At 38.9% G+C, this 18,371-nt stretch overlaps 1 protein-coding gene across 1 annotated transcript in view; it reads left to right on the forward strand.

Moving 5' to 3' along the window:
* The window catches only part of ca16b (carbonic anhydrase XVI b), a 139,542-nt gene that overhangs the window by 117,969 nt on the left and 3,202 nt on the right, over positions 1-18,371 (forward strand). The window contains exons 14-28 of the mRNA XM_059329277.1: positions 236-327; positions 5,244-5,335; positions 7,376-7,472; positions 7,589-7,671; positions 8,035-8,169; positions 8,270-8,404; positions 9,422-9,594; positions 9,728-9,863; positions 11,830-11,976; positions 12,416-12,509; positions 13,092-13,168; positions 13,371-13,499; positions 14,431-14,577; positions 14,763-14,905; positions 17,093-17,228. Of these exons, the coding sequence (XP_059185260.1) occupies positions 236-327; positions 5,244-5,335; positions 7,376-7,472; positions 7,589-7,671; positions 8,035-8,169; positions 8,270-8,404; positions 9,422-9,594; positions 9,728-9,863; positions 11,830-11,976; positions 12,416-12,509; positions 13,092-13,168; positions 13,371-13,499; positions 14,431-14,577; positions 14,763-14,905; positions 17,093-17,228 (1,816 nt within the window). The remainder of the gene's footprint in view (positions 1-235; positions 328-5,243; positions 5,336-7,375; positions 7,473-7,588; positions 7,672-8,034; positions 8,170-8,269; positions 8,405-9,421; positions 9,595-9,727; positions 9,864-11,829; positions 11,977-12,415; positions 12,510-13,091; positions 13,169-13,370; positions 13,500-14,430; positions 14,578-14,762; positions 14,906-17,092; positions 17,229-18,371) is intronic.

The raw sequence follows: 18,371 nt of genomic DNA on the forward strand, positions 1-18,371 counted from the left end.
TAGTCAGCTCAGACTGTGTTTCCAGGAGCCGCTCACCGCCAAAGACTGTGTGTGCGATCAGCTGTGTCCCACTCACTCTGGGGTTTTCATTAGCAGTTTTCTGCTGTTCACGTTGTCATTCTATTCAACTTTTAGATGCTGATGTTGACAGACCGGATCTGAGAACAATGGGATAACGACTCCCTAATAGACTTCACTGTGGCATCTCACTGTTCTCCTCTCCATGTCCCTGTAGGAGATTTTTTCAGACAGCTCACTTCTATGTGGAGGAGAGCAGCTCTCCACGGGTGGTGGCCAATGAGAATATACCAATCATCCCAATACCAGGTAAGCTCTATTTCCTTTCTTCCTCCTATTTAAAAAATCTTTATATATGTAATTATACTGAGGATTCACTGTTTGTTGCATTTTTCTAAATCAGTCATTCTTAACCAGGGAATATACTGCTTTTGTTCATTTTGGAAATATTATGGAGTAGCTCAAGAAATTGGAAAAATAACAATGACTAGAAATAATAGTTGGGATAAATAGATTCTTATATTAGGTCAGTGTTTAAGGGTGTGTAAAAATGTGTTAACAAGCAAGTAAAGAAGCTGAAACAGTTAGCTGAAAGTAAATACATAACATAGAATGAATGGCTAACATGGTGTTAGAAAAATAGCTTGAGGAAACCTTGAAAATTGAATAATCTGACTGCAACACCAAAAATCCTCACCTATTTTCTCTGCACAGTCGTTGATGGGGAATGATCAGCAGGAGAAGTCCAAGTTCTCAATTTAACATAGTTTTATTACAATACGTCAAAAAAATGTGCAATATTACAGAGATCTCCGGGTCCAAAAACTCATGTCCCTGATACACACAGACGGGTTTCAGTTCGTGAAGTCTGAACCACCTCTCTCTCCCTTCCAACCCATTAAATACTAACAATGGTTTACTAAACATGAAGGTAGATTTCTTCCAGGAAGTTCCGCCTTCTTGATCCGTTGATTCGCCAGTCTTTTTTTTTTTTTTTTTTAAACTGTAATGTTTATTAGGTTTTTTTTTTCATCTACACAAGAGACATACACAACAAAAGAAAAAACACTAAACATTAATAAAACAGTATCAACATTCATGGCTGCGGGTATCCATATTCTACAAAATCAGATTCATACAGTTTACAGTTCACATGTCTTTCGTTATGTCATACAACACCCATTTTTTCCACTTTGAAATAGAAACATCTTCCTTCAGTCGAAGTTGGTAGGTCATTTTTTCCATACAGTATATTTCTCTTACAATCCCTAGCCATTGTTCTATGGTAGGAGATTCAGTCTTGTACCAGTTCCTTGTTATTGTCTTCTTGGTCGCAATCAGCAGTATCTTGACTATATAACTATCATTACCAGTTACACTTTCAGTTACATTTCCAAGGTACATCATTTTACTTTCATTTGGTATTTCATACCCCAATATATCTTTAATTATGGCACCGACATCATCCCAAAAGGAGCGCAGCCTGGGGCACATCAAGAAAATATGTGCATGGTTAGCTTCTTTGCTCCGATTCGCCAGTCTTAATTAATACAGGGACACGTCATGCCACCTGGGCAACAATATTGCTGCCCAGAACAAGGTCGGCACATCAAGTCCTGACCTGGCCTCTTCTCCAGAACATTCAACAAAACCTCCTGCCTTGTTATGTCTTACAGAGATAGAACAGGAGCCAAAGGGTTTTCACTGTCTTACATGGATTCTAAAGTCTAAAAAATATAAAACAGACAATAATATTCTTTGTGATTATAGAATCTTAATCGGTTTAAGCAAATGGAATATATGTAATTAAAGTAATCACAGTTTCTAAATCAACATTAACACACAAACATAATCATTGTATCAAAATCATATTGCCTGATTAATAGTACCAAGGTTGACCTTTTATAGTGACCTGCGTCACGCACAGAGACAGAGAACAGAGACAGACAAAATAGAAGCCGAATAATCAAATTATTTTAACAATGGATAGCTTGACCCATTGACGCCTAAAACGCCTGTAAAACCTCTGGGCGATTTTAAAATAAGCCCCTAAAAGCTGAAGTTTTTCTGGAAATTCAACAGAAGTGTCAACGCTCCTACTAAATAATAGATTTTTCAGCCTCTGTAGCAGATAGAAATGAAATTCAAAAAGTATTTGAGAGCTTATACAAACACTCCAAAACGACATATCCCCTTTCCAGGCTTCAATGGGTTAAAGTAATAGATAAACAGTTAAAAAGTTAGCTGAATGTAATGGATAGATGGTTAAAATTATAACTAAAACTAATGCAAAAAAAAAAAAAGCTGATATAATTGCCTAAAGCAATGAATTAACAGTTAAAGTGCTCAGCTTAAACTAATGGATGAACATGAACGTTTTAGTTTTTATAAATAGATAAAAATCTTGAGTTCATGTGACAGGACTGTGGGGGTTATTCAACCTGAAGTGGGTTTTTAAAGAGTGAAACTTAGTAACGGAAGAGGAGTAGTGAGCCGTGACTTACCTTAAGTAGTATACTGTGTGTCTGTTGATACAAGAAACACTTTCAAGCCACCTTTTTACTGTATTCAAATGCTTCCCTCTGTTACCTTGATGTCTGCTTTTGCACAGTTTCTGTCCATTTACATGTGAAATGAGTGCGAGAGGACCTCAGTAGGAGTTGTGTGACTGGCTTTTTGTTGCCTTTAATGACCCCGGCAGCAGCACAGTGGCAGCTAGTCGATATCAGAGTTTGCTTTCACAGTCGCTTTAAGCTGGGGGACATTTCAAGGATGTGATATCACAGTTAAAGAGCACAGTTGATGCCAGTATTGACTCCACATTCATTAGGCTTTCATTGCTTGTCTTTTTCATTTCTTATCCCTTTCTTTCTTCTTCGACTTCTTCTCCTTTCGTCTCATTTTCTTTTACTCTCTTAGGAACTATTGCAATTTTCTTACAGCAAAAAATATTCTGCATGACTGAACATGTACTTGATTTAAAGGTATAGACTCCTACAAAAGCAATCCTTCTCACTTATGACCTACTAGAAGAGTGTGTTGCTGTCTGCATCAACAGAGATTGCAGAGATCTTTGACTGTATTTTCTCATTTTATTTTCGCTCTGTTTGGTGTCACTTTTTGTGCATGAAGCTACGAATATTGCAGACATTGCGCCAGAACCCTCCCTATTTCGGAGAAAATAACATCTGCAACCAAGATTACAGTATTCCCTGATGTAGGCATGTAGGAGACTTTCCTCCCCATAGTACCATCCCATGTGTTGTTTGTACAACGCCTGATCACGACCCATATTTAAATTTGTATTTAGCGGCACCCTCTAGTGGCCGTAGCAATTATGAATGATGCGAAGGTGGAAGTGAAAGTGTGAAAGCAAAGGGAGTGGTGAGGAAAGACAGAATGAAGCACAAAAAGATACTTTAACTCAATTTACATGGGTCACGTTTTTATGTCACCACTACCTCACTTTTACATCTATTTGTGTTACTTTTTTAGCTATTTTTTGTAACATTTAATCATATACTTTTTTTGCCTTAACCTTTGGGAAGTACACTACTGGTCAAAAGTTTTAGAACACCCCAACTTTTCCAGAATTTTATTGAAAATGATGCAGTTTAATGTCTCAGTGTACTCTGAAATTAATGCACATTTGCATCATTTAAAATTCTTTATTGAGCATGATAGTGTTCTGAAAGTTTAAAAAAAAGATTCAAAATCACATTTTATGTTGGACTAAAGGACTAAAAAAAGACACAAATGACTAAAAAAAGACACAAAATGACAAAAAAAAGACACCAAAAGACACAAAATGACTAAAAAAAAGACACAAAATAACCAAAAAAAGACACAAAATGACTTAAAAAGACATGAAAAGAATTAAAAAATGGACAAAATAGCCCAAGACTCCATAGAATTAAGTTGTTAACCCATTTCTTGTTCCCTGAAAAAAGGCCTATTTGTATAATTCTGAAATGTACAGGATCTTTCAGTTTTGGTTAACCTTACCTTTTTTTTTATTTACCTCACTTTCCTTTGTACCCTTTCAAGCTGTTCATTTGACTGAAAAAAATGGAAAAATTGGGGTGTTCTAAAACTTTTGACCGATAGTATATGTCTTTTATAAAGTGTTGATCTCCTGCAACCGATAAGGGCGCTCCTGTGGGTCATATTTTATCGTAGGAACAAACGACATATGAGGTTGTATGCTTTGGAGGACTTGTTGGCATGTAGCTACATGTAGCAGTGAATGTAGTGTAAACACTGCAGTAATGTGGCTGCAGCAGATGACCATGTATAGAAATCTGTCACGAGCGGACATCTGTTCGAGCAGAGAGTAGAGAAGAGAGTGTTCAGGATTGTGGGAGGTTTTTGCTCAGAGGAGTTAATGTAACATATGTTTACTGCATTATTTGAAATCCTGGCCATGTTAAAATATATATGACAGAAAATAAGGAAAATCAAAATCGGTACCCTCGACACAATGAGATTGCTGTTAAAAGCGTTTCTATTGGCCGTGGTACTGTGGGAATTGAAAGCATACATGAGAACATACTGTACTCCTCCTGTAAAAAAGAAAAAGAAAAAAAATGGGCCTAATCAGCCTTACTTCATTTCAATTTGTAGTTCCTGAAGTCACATTTCACCCAGAGCCATTCAGATGAACTGATTAGACTGATAAGTGACTCTTGACTCCAACACTGGGGAGGACATTTTGATAAATGAACAGATTAACAATCCAGAATTCACCTTTACGCTGTAACCACTGAGGCAAGTAAGAGCCATAAAAGCCCCAGCTGCGAGGGTGTATTAGTTAAGACATTTGCCAGTATCAGCAGCAATGACAGCTGGGTCCCCTGCACGACTGTCCCAGTGTGATGGTGACCAGCCTTATCAAAGATCCCTCATGTGTGATTTGAGGCTCAGATGAGACAGATGCTCCCTCCTATAAATGCTCAAAATACCAAATCTAGATATTTGTGATGGGGGTCAGTCTGATAAAAAAAAAAATAAAAAAAACAGCACAAAACTGACTTTTTTTCCAATCATTCCCATCACATTTCATTTCATTTTGCCTGGTTGCACTATAATTGTGGTTTCCGTGTGTGTATTGCCAACAATCTCAAGCATGTAGACACATTCTCAGGGTACATGTTGTCTTGAAGCAAACCCTAAAATAGCAGTGATGTAAAGGGCTCTTTGCTTACTGTTCTGTGTTTGTCCTGCAGACGACATGGAGGCCATCCCCGTTAAGCAGTTTATTAAACACATCATGGAGCTCTACAAGAACAACCTGCAAGGGTTTTCGGAGGAGTTTGAGGTAAACCTTCAACGCCACTTTAATGACGACTTGTTTTGATGCCTTGTTAACCTTTGCTGTATAACTGATGGTGGTTTTACAGTGCAGTTGGGTTCAGTTGGTCGATACCAAGGCGGGAAAAAAGCAGGTACAGTGTTGCCTATTAGTTCTGCTCTGCTTCATGTTCATGACTTATTACAAACTAACGAGTAAACAGGAGTCCTACGGCCCGACAGGTAACTCTTTGATTGGACCATTTGGGAAGCTGTCATCCTACATTATGGGCAGCATGGCAAGTCATGCGGCATCTCGCTGCGCGTTACATATTTATTTATGTTCTCTGGTGACTCAAAGAGCTCATAAAGAAATAATTGATAGAGAGCATTGTCATAAATTGTGTTGTCGGTTTGTACATTTTATGCAGTTTACTCAATCTTTATTGGGTGGATTGCTTTCTTGACAGTTCACAATCAGCAGGTGAATTTATTAGTAGTTAGGCTTTTTAATTATCCAAAGTGACCTATCTACTGTCATAAAAATCCAGTGGTAATTCTGTTATGCTTTCACACCACAAATAAACCTCACTACAGTCTGCTTGGAGGCAAAACAAGACCCTTTATTTTAAGGTGGTTGTTTGGTTCACGCTAAGTTCCATTTACAGCGTTCACACCATCCTTAATTAACTGAACCAAACGGGCAAGTTTGTTGGAAGTGAAACAAAACAGTTAAGGTGTGATAGCAGCATATGTTTCCAGAAAACTGAGAAGTACATTTGTCTTTATTTCGGTAGTTAGATAAGTGAAATATGGCTTTTGAAGGGAGCTGGATCTTGGCTTCTTTCATTGTTCTTCTTCAGTCTGCAAAAATAGTCACTATGATAATGAAATGGTAAGATCTGGCTCAGATTCAGACTTAGAGATGCCACCAATATAATTTAATTTCACATGTGAGTTACTTTCTCATTTTTTACAAGAAAAATCTAAAACATCACCTGGAGTGTTCAAACTCTACCAGGGCATGTCCTGTCGCAATGCTAATGTTCAGACGTGAGGGAGAGAGTTTTTTCTGGATTGTATTTTACATAAAGTACTGTGCAGAAGTTTTAGGCAGTTGTGAAAAAATCCTATAAAATAACAATGCTTTCAAAAATAGAAATGTTAATTTTTTTTTTTATCAATTACCAAAATGCAAAGTGAGTGAACAGAAGAAAAATCTAAATCAAATCAATATTTGGTGTGATCACCCTTTGCCTTCAAACCAGCATCGATTCTTCTCAAAGAAGATCATCCCATTATTCTGTCATGTATTAATTTACAGAAAGCAAGAAAAAAATAAATCTGGCTCGCGACCCACACATCGCTAACTAAGATGGACCAAAGTGGGCCTGGGTCTGAACCATGGTTAGAGATTATTTAATGCATGTGTTCCTACGCAGGGTTGCTACTTTTGAGCAGATGGTTGAGAGAAAGACGGAGAGAAAGATCAAGAGAGACGGAGGTTAATTAGAGAAGGTCTGTCTGCTGGTTGAGTGGATGGGAACACGTTTGTGGTGTAACCAGGTTAAGAAACGAGGCAAAAGCTTCGCCCCCAGAGGATTACTTCTAATTGGGGTCATTTGATGTGAAGCTTGTGAGCATAATTTTCAAATGCATCACAATGAAGCCGTGTTGGAAATGATTGTTGTATTTTAGGGGTGGCTGGGTGCAGTGTGGTGCAGTGTAGAGGAGGAGATGGAGGCTGTCTTACTGGAGGCCTGAGTTCAAGCCCCAATGGCAGCAAGCATCTGCTCTTCTGAAGCGTCCTTGACCGAGACACTGAATCTCTGCCAGAGGTTCTGCTTTGCAGTTTATCCTGAGCTTCTTTTTGTACGGGGCGAGTTTTAAAAAAGCAGGAAGAAAAGTTTCCCTGTAAAGACCAATAAAATGCATTCAAAGGAGAAATCTGAGAAGTTGTTAAGAAATAAAAGCATGCTTTAAAAGTATCCGTTTGAGAGGTTAATTCTATTACATCTTCTCTCCCTGTTTAATAAAATCCATCTCTGTCTATTTTTCCTCTCTCCAGGAGGTCCAACGCTCCACAGCAGACCTGAAAATCACTGCAGAACACTCCAATCATCCCGACAACAAGCACAAAAACAGATACATCAACATTGTGGCCTGTGAGTCAGCTGTGAAATCTGATTATGATGTCTACTGCTGCGCAATCCAATAATGGTTTTATAACATGTTTTCATCCTTTTAATAATCCACACAAATATATCAATTCTCTCCCCAGATGACCACAGCAGGGTGAAATTACGAGCTCTGGCGGGGAAGGATGCCAAACATTCGGATTACATCAACGCCAACTACGTAGATGTGAGTTTTACACTCTGCGTGACTAGTTTTTTAAATGCAGGTCCTGGTCCGTGTGTGTGTGTGTGTGTGTGTTAGAAAGGTTGTGAAAGCCACCTTGTCCTGTCTGTGCGAAATCCTGATGTGTTTATTTAAAATATTGATTGAAGTATCAAAATGATAACACCAACCGACAGCAATAAAAACTGGTTATTCTTCTTATCTATTTTAAGAACATTGATTTCTATATAAATATGTACAATTTCTGTCAGCTGAAGGAGTGGATTTCATGACCTGTCCGTGTCAGTAAACCAGTCATATCAGCTATATCAGGGGTTGTGGGAAATTCATACAATATTGATTGCATCCACCACTCTCCTGTTTCAGGGCTATAACCGGCCCAGAGCTTATATAGCTGCTCAGGGTCCACTCAAGTCTACATTCGAGGACTTTTGGAGGATGGTGTGGGAGCAGAACACGGGCATCATCATCATGATAACCAACCTGGTGGAGAAAGGACGAGTAGGTTCACATTCATTTCCTTTGAAGAAGTAAAAAAAAATATAAATGGTTTTCTTTTATATATGGTATATCTTTTATGTTTGTGTGTTGTGTCCTTCAGAGGAAATGTGACCAGTACTGGCCAACAGAGAACAGCGAGCAGTATGGGAACATCGTGGTGACACTGAAAAGCACCAAAGTGCACGCCTGCTACACACTGCGGCGTTTCCTTATAAGGAACACTAAAGTCAAAAAGGTAACTGAAAGTCAGACTTGTATAAATCTGATTTGTTTGCATGAAATGAGACTTTTTTAAGCTTACATCGGTTTGCACCAGCTATTTATAAATCTGTTTAGGCGTTTGTGTAAAATGCTTCTTAAACTTAAAGCTTAAAACTTTCGTAATAATCAATTAAAAGCAAGCGTGTAACTAAACAGGAAGTCACAGTGACATCACAGGCTGTAGCATAACTTGCCAGCTGTGCTAGCGCTAACACCGTCTGCTCATCAACTCCTTGATCATAGGAGAACATAGTACATTTCACAGTTGCTCATTTTTAGAAAGGCCACCCCAAGAAAACATTTTCTTTGGTTGTTTTTTATCAAAAGGACAATGGTTCATAGATGTTTGTTTCTGGCTGCCAGCGTGAGCTAGCGTGCTAACGAGACAGCCAGTCATCATCTTTTCCCAGGATGGTGCCAGCAGCAGGCAGAATTGCAAAGTTAAAACGCAAGGGATATAGGGAACCAATCTAAACGCACATCAAAGAATTGAACAAAGAACACAATTGAGCAGTAGTGAAAGTTATTTGCTTCTTTTGTCATGAAGAAGTTGATAAGCAGCGCAGCTAGCTAGCGCACTAGCTGGTTAAAAAGTTGTCTACTTCCACTTTTAATGGCCACACCATGTATTAAATTTGTCTGCTAACATTTTGCTGTCATGCCTTTATTTTATTTTATATACATAGATGAAGAAATATGTTTAGAGTTGGTGGTGTAATATTGTAATTGAAGGTAAAATGTGTTTTTTTTCAGTTGTTCAGTTAGATACAAAACAATTACATATTTACAGTACAGTTTTACAGTACAGTTGCACTATTTTAACAATTTAGTGACATCTAATATCTGTTTAAGCATAAGTTTGAAGCATTAAATGTCCACTAAGCCTTGCTATAACACAAGCGTTTGCCAAATCTGTACTTACAGCTGATGCAGCCGGCCCATGATAACTCACTAAACTCACCAGGGTCACACATCTGCTCTCATGTTTTAGGGTCAGAAGGGGAACCCAAAAGGGAAGCTAAATGAGCGCATCGTGGTCCAGTATCACTACACTCAGTGGCCTGACATGGGAGTACCGGAGTACACCCTCCCCGTCCTCACCTTCATCAACCGCTCATCAGCAGCCCGGGCTGCAGACATGGGCCCTGTCCTGGTGCACTGCAGGTACGGTGCTTATTACTGAGCTCCGGGGCTAAATGAGTGTTACTTATGAGAGTCTCATATTTGCTGACTTGGTTAACAGCTCCCTCTATGGGCCTTCCATTATGCTCATATTGCTTTGTGCTCTGCTCATCAGTGCAGGGGTTGGGCGCACTGGAACGTACATTGTCATTGACAGCATGCTACAACAGATCAAGGACAAAAGCACAGTCAGCGTCCTGGATTTTCTCAAACATATCCGCACACAACGCAACTACCTGGTTCAGACTGAGGTAAGAAACCCCAAATCGCCCCCTTGTGTTATAAAACTGGAGTCCTTCTTTTATGATCAAAGATAGATGGGGAGTTATGAAAGCTATTCTGTTTGATAAGGCATGCTTGGGTTAAAGGCACACTTGCTGATATTTCAGTGTAACATACACAATACAGAAACTATTATAAACTCTCCACAATACAGACGAATGCCAATACTGGCTGTCCTCAGGCCACAATTTTATATTTCATTCTATAACTGATGGGTTGAGGTTATTATTCTGTGTCCTCCTACACTCTCCATCAGCTCTGTTCACATGCAACTTTCTATAACTGTGATGTCTGTTTTTTTTCCCTCTCTCAAATAGCCTTCCAACTTCATTGGGTCGTTATTTCCAGTACAATATATTATATAAAAATGAGGGGTACAAAATATAATCAGCTAATAAATCATATAGGGCATTCACAATATCATATTTCCACTACATGATTATCATAGCCAAAAAAATATTATATAGATATACATAGACATATACAAAGATATTATAAAGATATCTATAGAAAGTTTAAAAAAGAAATAATGCTATACATACAAGTCATCTTTAACTTTGTTTATTTGAGCATTTTTTTTCTATTTTCTGGCAAATGAATTACACTCAGAATACAAGTGTGTTGGTTCCTGGCTGCCAGCGTGAGCTAGCGTGCTAAATAAATAAATCATATCATAATAAATCATATAGTGCATTCACAATATCATATTTCCACTACATGATTATCATAGCCAAAAGAATATTATATAGATATACATAGACATATACAAAGATATTATAAATATATCTATAGAAAGTTTAAAAAAGAAATAATGCTATCCATACAAGTCATCTTTAACTTTGTTAATTTGAGCTTTTTTTTTTCTATTTTCTGGAAAATGAATTACACTCAGAATTAGTCAGTTAAAAAAAGAATAATTACACTTAACAGTGAGTGAAAGGGCAACTAGATTAACTGGTGAAGGAAAAATCATGTATTAACATGATAATATCATTCATACAGTACTGTGCAAAAGTCTAAGGCAGGTGTGACAAAATGCCTCAAAGAATAGGTGCTGGTTTGAAGGCAAAGGGTGGTCACAACAAATATTGATTTGATTTAGATTTTTCTTATGTTCACTCAATTTGCATTTTGTTAATTGATTAAAAAAACAATTAAAATTTCTATTTTTGAAAGCATTCTTATTATGCATTTTTTCCCACACATGCCTGTATTTTGTTAATGTAATAATACAATATCAGTGTTTATTTTTTTAATTTCATGGCTATAGTCAATACAAATATATTGTGACACCCCATAATATCATGATGTATAATTATAGATTAAGCCCCTTTTTACCAGCCTCAGAATTAAAGTAATGCTTACATATTAATGCATCTATGCGTATTGTTCAATAATATAATACATATGATTGCTAAGTGATTCCTTTGGTAGTTAAATTGTGTTTTAATGCTAATACTAAATTTGAATGCAGGACTTTAATTTCTGCACAGTGTATTTCTACACTCTGCTGCATTAACTTCAGCAAGAACCAAGTCATTTTTACCAAGTCATGTCTGTTTTTTCATTTCACAACATTTTTCCAAATTGCAATTATATTTTCTGATTTGGCTTGTCATCACAGTCTTTGTCTATCAATCAAAAACAAACAGGCGGTGATTATCATCTGAATAAGTTAACATGCAGCCACATAACTGCCTCTCCTGTGTGAAAAGCTGCTGGAATTAAATAAATAAAAAAAGTGCCTACAATAAATCGCTGGATGAAATAAAATGTCATTATAGCGAGCTGAGTTTTTAACATGTATTGGAATTTTTCAAAGGGTAATATTACGGTATGTACTATTTTTCCCAGGGTTAGATCTTTCATTTTGTATTCATTCACGTGATTATCTATTTTGTTATTTCATTTCCAACACGTTTGCTCTCCCCTCAGGAGCAGTATGTTTTCATCCACGATGCTCTGATGGAGGCAACCCTGAGCAGAGAGACAGAGGTGCCCGCCTGGCAGCTGCACACTTATGTCAACAGCATCCTCACGCCCAACTCGACAGGCCGTACAGTGCTGGAGAAGCAGTTCAGGGTGAGCGAACCTTTTGGGAGTCTGACTGGTCCGTTTAGACGAGCTGTCACCGTCTGCTGTGACACCGCCAGCTGAAATCGAGGCTGTCGTTGGATCAGAAGCTTGTTAGCAACGTGCACGGTGGCTTTCCAGCTCCAGACGGGAATAGATTGAAAGCGTCTCTGATGTTGGCTGTAATAAAGTCATGTCTGTCACCCCTGCTGCCTTATGCAAAGCCTGATGAATGTTTCATCAAGCTCCTGCTCCGTCAACATCAGGAGAGGGAAACTAATTGCTCGCACATAATGTCACTTCCTCCCGAGCTTCACATGCTCATTAATAATGTTAAGACTTGCTGTTAATCTTTGGTGTTAAACAACATTGTATCTTATTTTTTCACGTTTGATTTTAATGCACGGTGACGTCCTGATCTTCTGGTCTTTGCTTTCTGTCTCTCCAGCTGTTGACTCAGTGCAACGCACGCTTTGTGGAGTGCTTCAGTGCCCACAAAGACTGCAACAAGGAGAAGAACCGCAATTCCTCAGTGGTTCCCTGTGAGTATCTTATCTGTTCTACCACAGCACAACTTGCTATGGAGCTGAGGTTTTGGAGAACCGAGGTCATGTCGAGCATGTAAAGCAGCTGGAGTCTGCGTGCAGGGCTGTCCAGGGGGCTTCTGGTAGTGGGTTTACATGGAAAGTTATAGGCGTAGCTGCCTTAATGAGAGTCATACAGCAGCAATGTGTTTACCTTTGGAGGATAAAATTACATTTGGGCCATATTAAAAGCATTTTCCACAACTAAAAAAATATCTTCTGCATTGGTTATATTTCCTTCATTTGAGAAATCGAAGAAAATAAGAGCATTTCCTGATATTCTACATTTTGCTACTTCCCAGTCTGTAAATTATTAAAGACAATTCGGGTTACAAAATTAGAATCTATTTCCATAATCCTATAAGTTAATCTTTCTATGCGTTCCCCTGCAACCTGACGGGGGAAAAGGACGTACTTGTTGCTATGGCAACAGTGAGGACTGGTAATGAATGTGTGCATTATCAGCCAGTGTGATATTATAGAGGCCTGGTTTGTGATTTAAAGTGTTTTTTTTTTCCATCTCTCCCTGCCTCTCTTCAGCGGAGCGAGCAAGGGTCGGACTCACCACTCTGCCTGGAATGAAAGGAACAGATTACATTAATGCGTCCTACGTAATGGTACGGTGTGAGAGTCTCGCTTCTTTCTCCTTGCTCACTGTGTATTTTTTATTTTTTTAAAAGGCTGTTATTGACAGGCCTGACAGTTATTGATGACGATTCCTGACAGGAAATGATCAGTAGTCCGTCAGCTTTCACAGTCGTCCATCAGACTGAGTGCTCTGAGCTTTAGAAGGCTAACAGCTTACATCTGTCACCTCAGGGTTACTTCAGGAGTAATGAGTTCATCGTTACCCAGCATCCTTTGCCCCACACCACCACGGACTTCTGGAGGATGATTTGGGACCACAATGCTCAAATTATCGTCATGTTGCCTGACAACCAGGGCCTGGTAAGTTCCCCTCAACCTAAGGCTCGGCCATTTATCAAATTCTATTTTCAATTACATATTTTTTAATTAAAAATATCAACATAACTGAGAAAAAATTATTATTGTGCTGCATTCTGTTTCACAATGATGTTCTCATTATGTCTTGTGTTATAAATCCAGTGCAGCCCTTTCCTATACAGCGGCATGCTTTTACCCTTAATTACCAAGTTACTGACTGGAATATGTTGAATATAGTTTACATAAATGTCAAATGTACGTTTATTAGTTTTCAGTACTTTGTGGCATTGCTTTGCAACATATTTACTCTCATTTGTTTGGTCTAATTAGTTTAGTTTTATTATTATTTTTATATTTGTAAATATATGTTTTATCGTTATTAGTTGGTTGTTGAAGTGCACTAATGTTACAACATAGTTAACCTAATTTTTTTTTTTTAATGATTTTTATATTTATTTAAATGTATGTTTTTTTTTTAATCCTTTCATTTGTTTTTAATGGAATTTCATTAAAAGCTTTAGAAAATCTCCTGTAAAGGGATTTTTTTTAACACTGAATGTTTCAAATTTTTTCACTAAATGTATTATTTGTCGAAGTCAATGAATATTTAGTAGATATTTATATATTTTTTTTACAAAAAGTACAATATACAAAGATTCAGGTGAACAATATCCGTATATACAGTTGAATATAAATAAACAGAAAGGTCTCAAAAACTATTGATCCACCAAATAATCATGATTCAGATTTTTACTGTAATCGAGCAGTGCGGACCAGAACACACTAATGGTCTTGTGGCCTAAATGTTTTTTTTTTCTGGTTTTCTGTTTTTTTTCTGTCTAATGACAGCTGAATCATAAAACAAAGAACTAGAGTTTGATAAATAAAGGTACCTGCAACAAACCTTGTTTGACTCGCTGTTGTATCTCCGCAGGCTGAGGATGAATTTGTTTACTGGCCGAGTCGGGAGGAGGCCATGAACTGCATCGCCTTCACTGTCACACTCATTAGTAAGGACAGACTGTGCCTCTCCAACGAGGAGCAGATCATCATCCATGACTTCATCCTAGAGGCCACACAGGTACCCAGAGCTTCTGTCTACCTTACCAAGTGTTTGATTACTGCAACTGGAAGCATCATAAGTCAGGAGTTCTCGGCCGTTGCTGCTGTTTGATTGCTATGATGCGTACAGTCCCAGCGAAGCATCACATCATCTCTGTCATGTCATGTGTGCACGAGTGACACTTCTTCTCTGGTGTGTGGCAGGATGACTACGTTCTGGAGGTGAGACATTTTCAGTGCCCTAAATGGCCCAACCCTGACGCTCCTCTCAGCAGCACCTTTGAGCTCATCAGTGTCATCAAGGAGGAGGCCATGACTCGAGATGGCCCCACCATCGTGCACGATGAGTAAGTTGGTGTTTACCTCGATGTTGTCCACTGTCAGCACAGCCACAGTCTACATGTACAGTCACAGACTAGTCCTCGGCTCTGTGAATAGATATCCATTTTTTTTCCCCACACATTGTTGGAAGTACGGTATTCACAGTACCATAACTGTCTCCTTTAACTGTCTACTTTATCACTGTACATGGTGTTACCCAATTATTATTAGGGACCGAGCACCGAAGGTTTTTGCGTTTTTGGCCATTTCTACCTCACATACTTTAACGAACTCCTCCTACAGATTTTACCCGATCAACTTCAAACTTGGTCAGTACCATCACAAGGCCTTTGGGATCAAAAGTTATTCAAAGCTTTACCGACGGTCACACTATGTGGGCGTGGCATGGCGGCAAATTATGGTGTCTCGCCATAACACACCAGACTGTATAACTTGACCATACATTGTCCAATCTGTTCCAAATTTCACACACGTGATTAAGGTCCTGCCCTGACCACACCCACGTGTCAATATTGACAGCCAGTCATAGCGCCCCCTGCTGGCAACAGCAAGTAACATGTTTTACCCCTACCCCGAGCACAGTGGTAGGAGACACGCCATTTTGTACGCATAGGGACTGAGCCCACATCGCCGCGCCCGACGTGCCCTCCCCCGATGGCTCCACTCTGCTCGGTCCCGTTCAGTCCTGCATGCAGGCCTAGTTTTTATTTATGTTAGGGTTAGGCTACTATTGTCAGTAACAATGACCCATAGAGTTTAAAAAAATGTTTTTCTGGGGGGGTCAAAGAAACGCTCTAATATAATAAAATGTACAAAAAAAATAAAGTATGCTAAGAAAATGGCTTTATCCCATAAACTATAAGGGGCAAAGTCAGGTACTTGGAACTCATAACAAGTGGAATTTCACATAAGTGCACACAAAACTGCATTACTGCAGCGTTAAGCAACATTTAAGGCAGCATTGATCAATTTCTTTTTTTATGAAATTTTATTTGAAGTAGTCTCCATTTTGAAAATACATGGGATAATTTGTTCAAAACTAGATTAACAAATGTACATGTATGATAACTGTCAGTGGCCTTCCTTATTCTGTTAAATGCTACATCTGAGTCTCATTTTGAAGGTTCAGACTGGCAATAGAATCATGAGGTGTTTAATTATCTTCGATTTGTCCTTGTTAAACTGAAGTGTTTTCACTGGTATGATAGAAAAACAAGGCACTACATGTGGAGTGCTCTCCATGGTTTGGGGTTTGAGAGTCCTCCAGTGTATTCGAGCTGAGAATCAACAGGCAATGACCAAGATAAACAAAAGTACCACTGCGAAATCTCTCAGTAACCAGGCAACAATAACAACTTCCACAACCGTTCCCAGCTGATGTTTTTCCTGCAGACCTCTGCGCCTTCAGCACCTCAGCTGCTGTTTGTGAAATCAGCTAATTGAATAGTCTCCATCACTGAAGGTCCTGATAATCAATCACACTTCATCCCTCATTTACCGGAAGCTGTTTCTGAAGTTGTCACAGACTAAATAACAGGCCGCTCCGTCTTCCAACCTATTTATACCAGATGCTAATGTGATGGGATGCTAATTGCAAAACAATCTGCATGAGAGCAGCTCCTCACCTCACAGACATTTCATCCTTTTTATGCACTGTAGTGCATTTTCTTGGAAGTTACTTGTTGGTTGCTCAGAATATTATGTGCATAACTTAGATTATCATTAACAACCTTCTAACACACAAAACAGTCCAACACATTGGGAGGACTAAGGATTTAGTTTTATTAGGATTTAAAAAAAACTTCAACTGTAACATTTTGTCATATTTGCTGAAACTGTCACAATATCCTGCCAGTAATACATGAGAAAAAAAAAATCAGGTTCCTTTGGCTCCTCCTAGCGCTCCTTTTGGCATTTCCAAGAATTCACTGCACCTCAAGGAAAACAACCAATCAGAGCCAGGAGGAGTCTCTAACACAGTGTTAATCACTGTGTGTGACACAGAGGCAGATGGCTGGCTAGTTAGCAGTAGCTTGCTAATTCCAACGTGCTTTCATGCAATACTGATATGGAAAATGAGCCAAATTATGAAATAAATATACTTTATAAGTTACTAACTGAACCTTTATTAAGACACTTGAACAGAAAGACACAGATGTCCCGTGAAGCTGAATCTGAACATTTGCACACAGGTATGGAGCCGTGTCAGCAGGCATGCTCTGCGCCCTCACCACACTGTCCCAGCAGCTGGAGAACGAAGGGGTTGTCGACATCTATCAGGTGGCTAAGATGATAAATATCATGAGGCCGGGAGTCTTCACCGATATAGTAAGTTCACTTTTATGTCAAGTACAAACACGAGGGGCCCTGTCAGCAGCTGGCTGCTGAACACAGTGGAGAATTTGGCGGCTAAAGAGCCACATGCGGCTGTGGCTCAGTTGGTAGAGTTGGTTGGCCCCTAACCGAAGGGTTGGTGGTTCGATCCCTGACCGTCGCAGCCTACATTTCGAAGTATCCTTGAGCAAGATACTGAACCCCAAATTGCTCCCGATGCTGCGTTCATCGGTGTGTGAATGAATTCCCAATGGTGGCAGGCGGCACCGTTTAGGGTAGCCTTTGCCACCAGTATGAATGTGTGCCAGAATGTGTGAAAGTGTGAATGAGCGCAGTCTGTAGTGTTCAGCGCTTTGAGTGGTCGCAAAGCGACTAGAAAATCGCTATATAAGTGCAGGTCCATTTACCATTTACCATTTACATGGTGTTTTTCCCCAAGAGCTGGTGGAGACCAAAAACAGAGCTAAAACACAACTCCAAATTAATGCAAACATCGCTCTGGCAGTTTTTTTATAGGCATGTTTGCCCTATCATATGTCATTGTTGTGTTTGCAGCTTGTTTTTCTGACATTGTGTTATTTTAAAGTGTTCTTGAGGCCATTGAGGCACTAGAGATTTTTAAAATTGGTCAAATCATTCGTCTGGAAAGTGAGTTTTTCTTATGTTACTATTTTTAGTCTTTGGGCACATGGGCCTGCTGTTTGTTGTACTGTATATACTTAATTATATTTCAGAGAACAGCAATCCCATGTGCCCAAGGACTCAATAAAGTATTCTAAGGAAATGGCTTTATCTCCTAAACTACAAGGGGCAATATCAGGTATTTGGAACTCATAACAAGTTGAATATCACATAAATGCTCACCAAAGTGGATCAATGCTGCTTTAAGCAACATTTAAGGCTGCATTAATCAATTCCTTGTCACTTGTGTGCAGAAAAACAAAACAGCTACGGCTGACATATTAGCAAAAAAGGATACTTTATTATCCTGCAGACAGAGAGCAACATTTGCATTAATTGGTGTTTTTGTCCAGCTATTGAAAGAAAGTCCCATATTCAGCTCAGTTTTTAATTTCCACTAAACCCTGACTAAATATCTGGGATGTTCGCTGCTAAACGCTCCACTGTGTTCACGGG

Source organism: Centropristis striata, chromosome 3 (assembly GCF_030273125.1).
Source record: "Centropristis striata isolate RG_2023a ecotype Rhode Island chromosome 3, C.striata_1.0, whole genome shotgun sequence".
Taxonomy (NCBI): Eukaryota; Metazoa; Chordata; class Actinopteri; order Perciformes; family Serranidae; genus Centropristis; species Centropristis striata.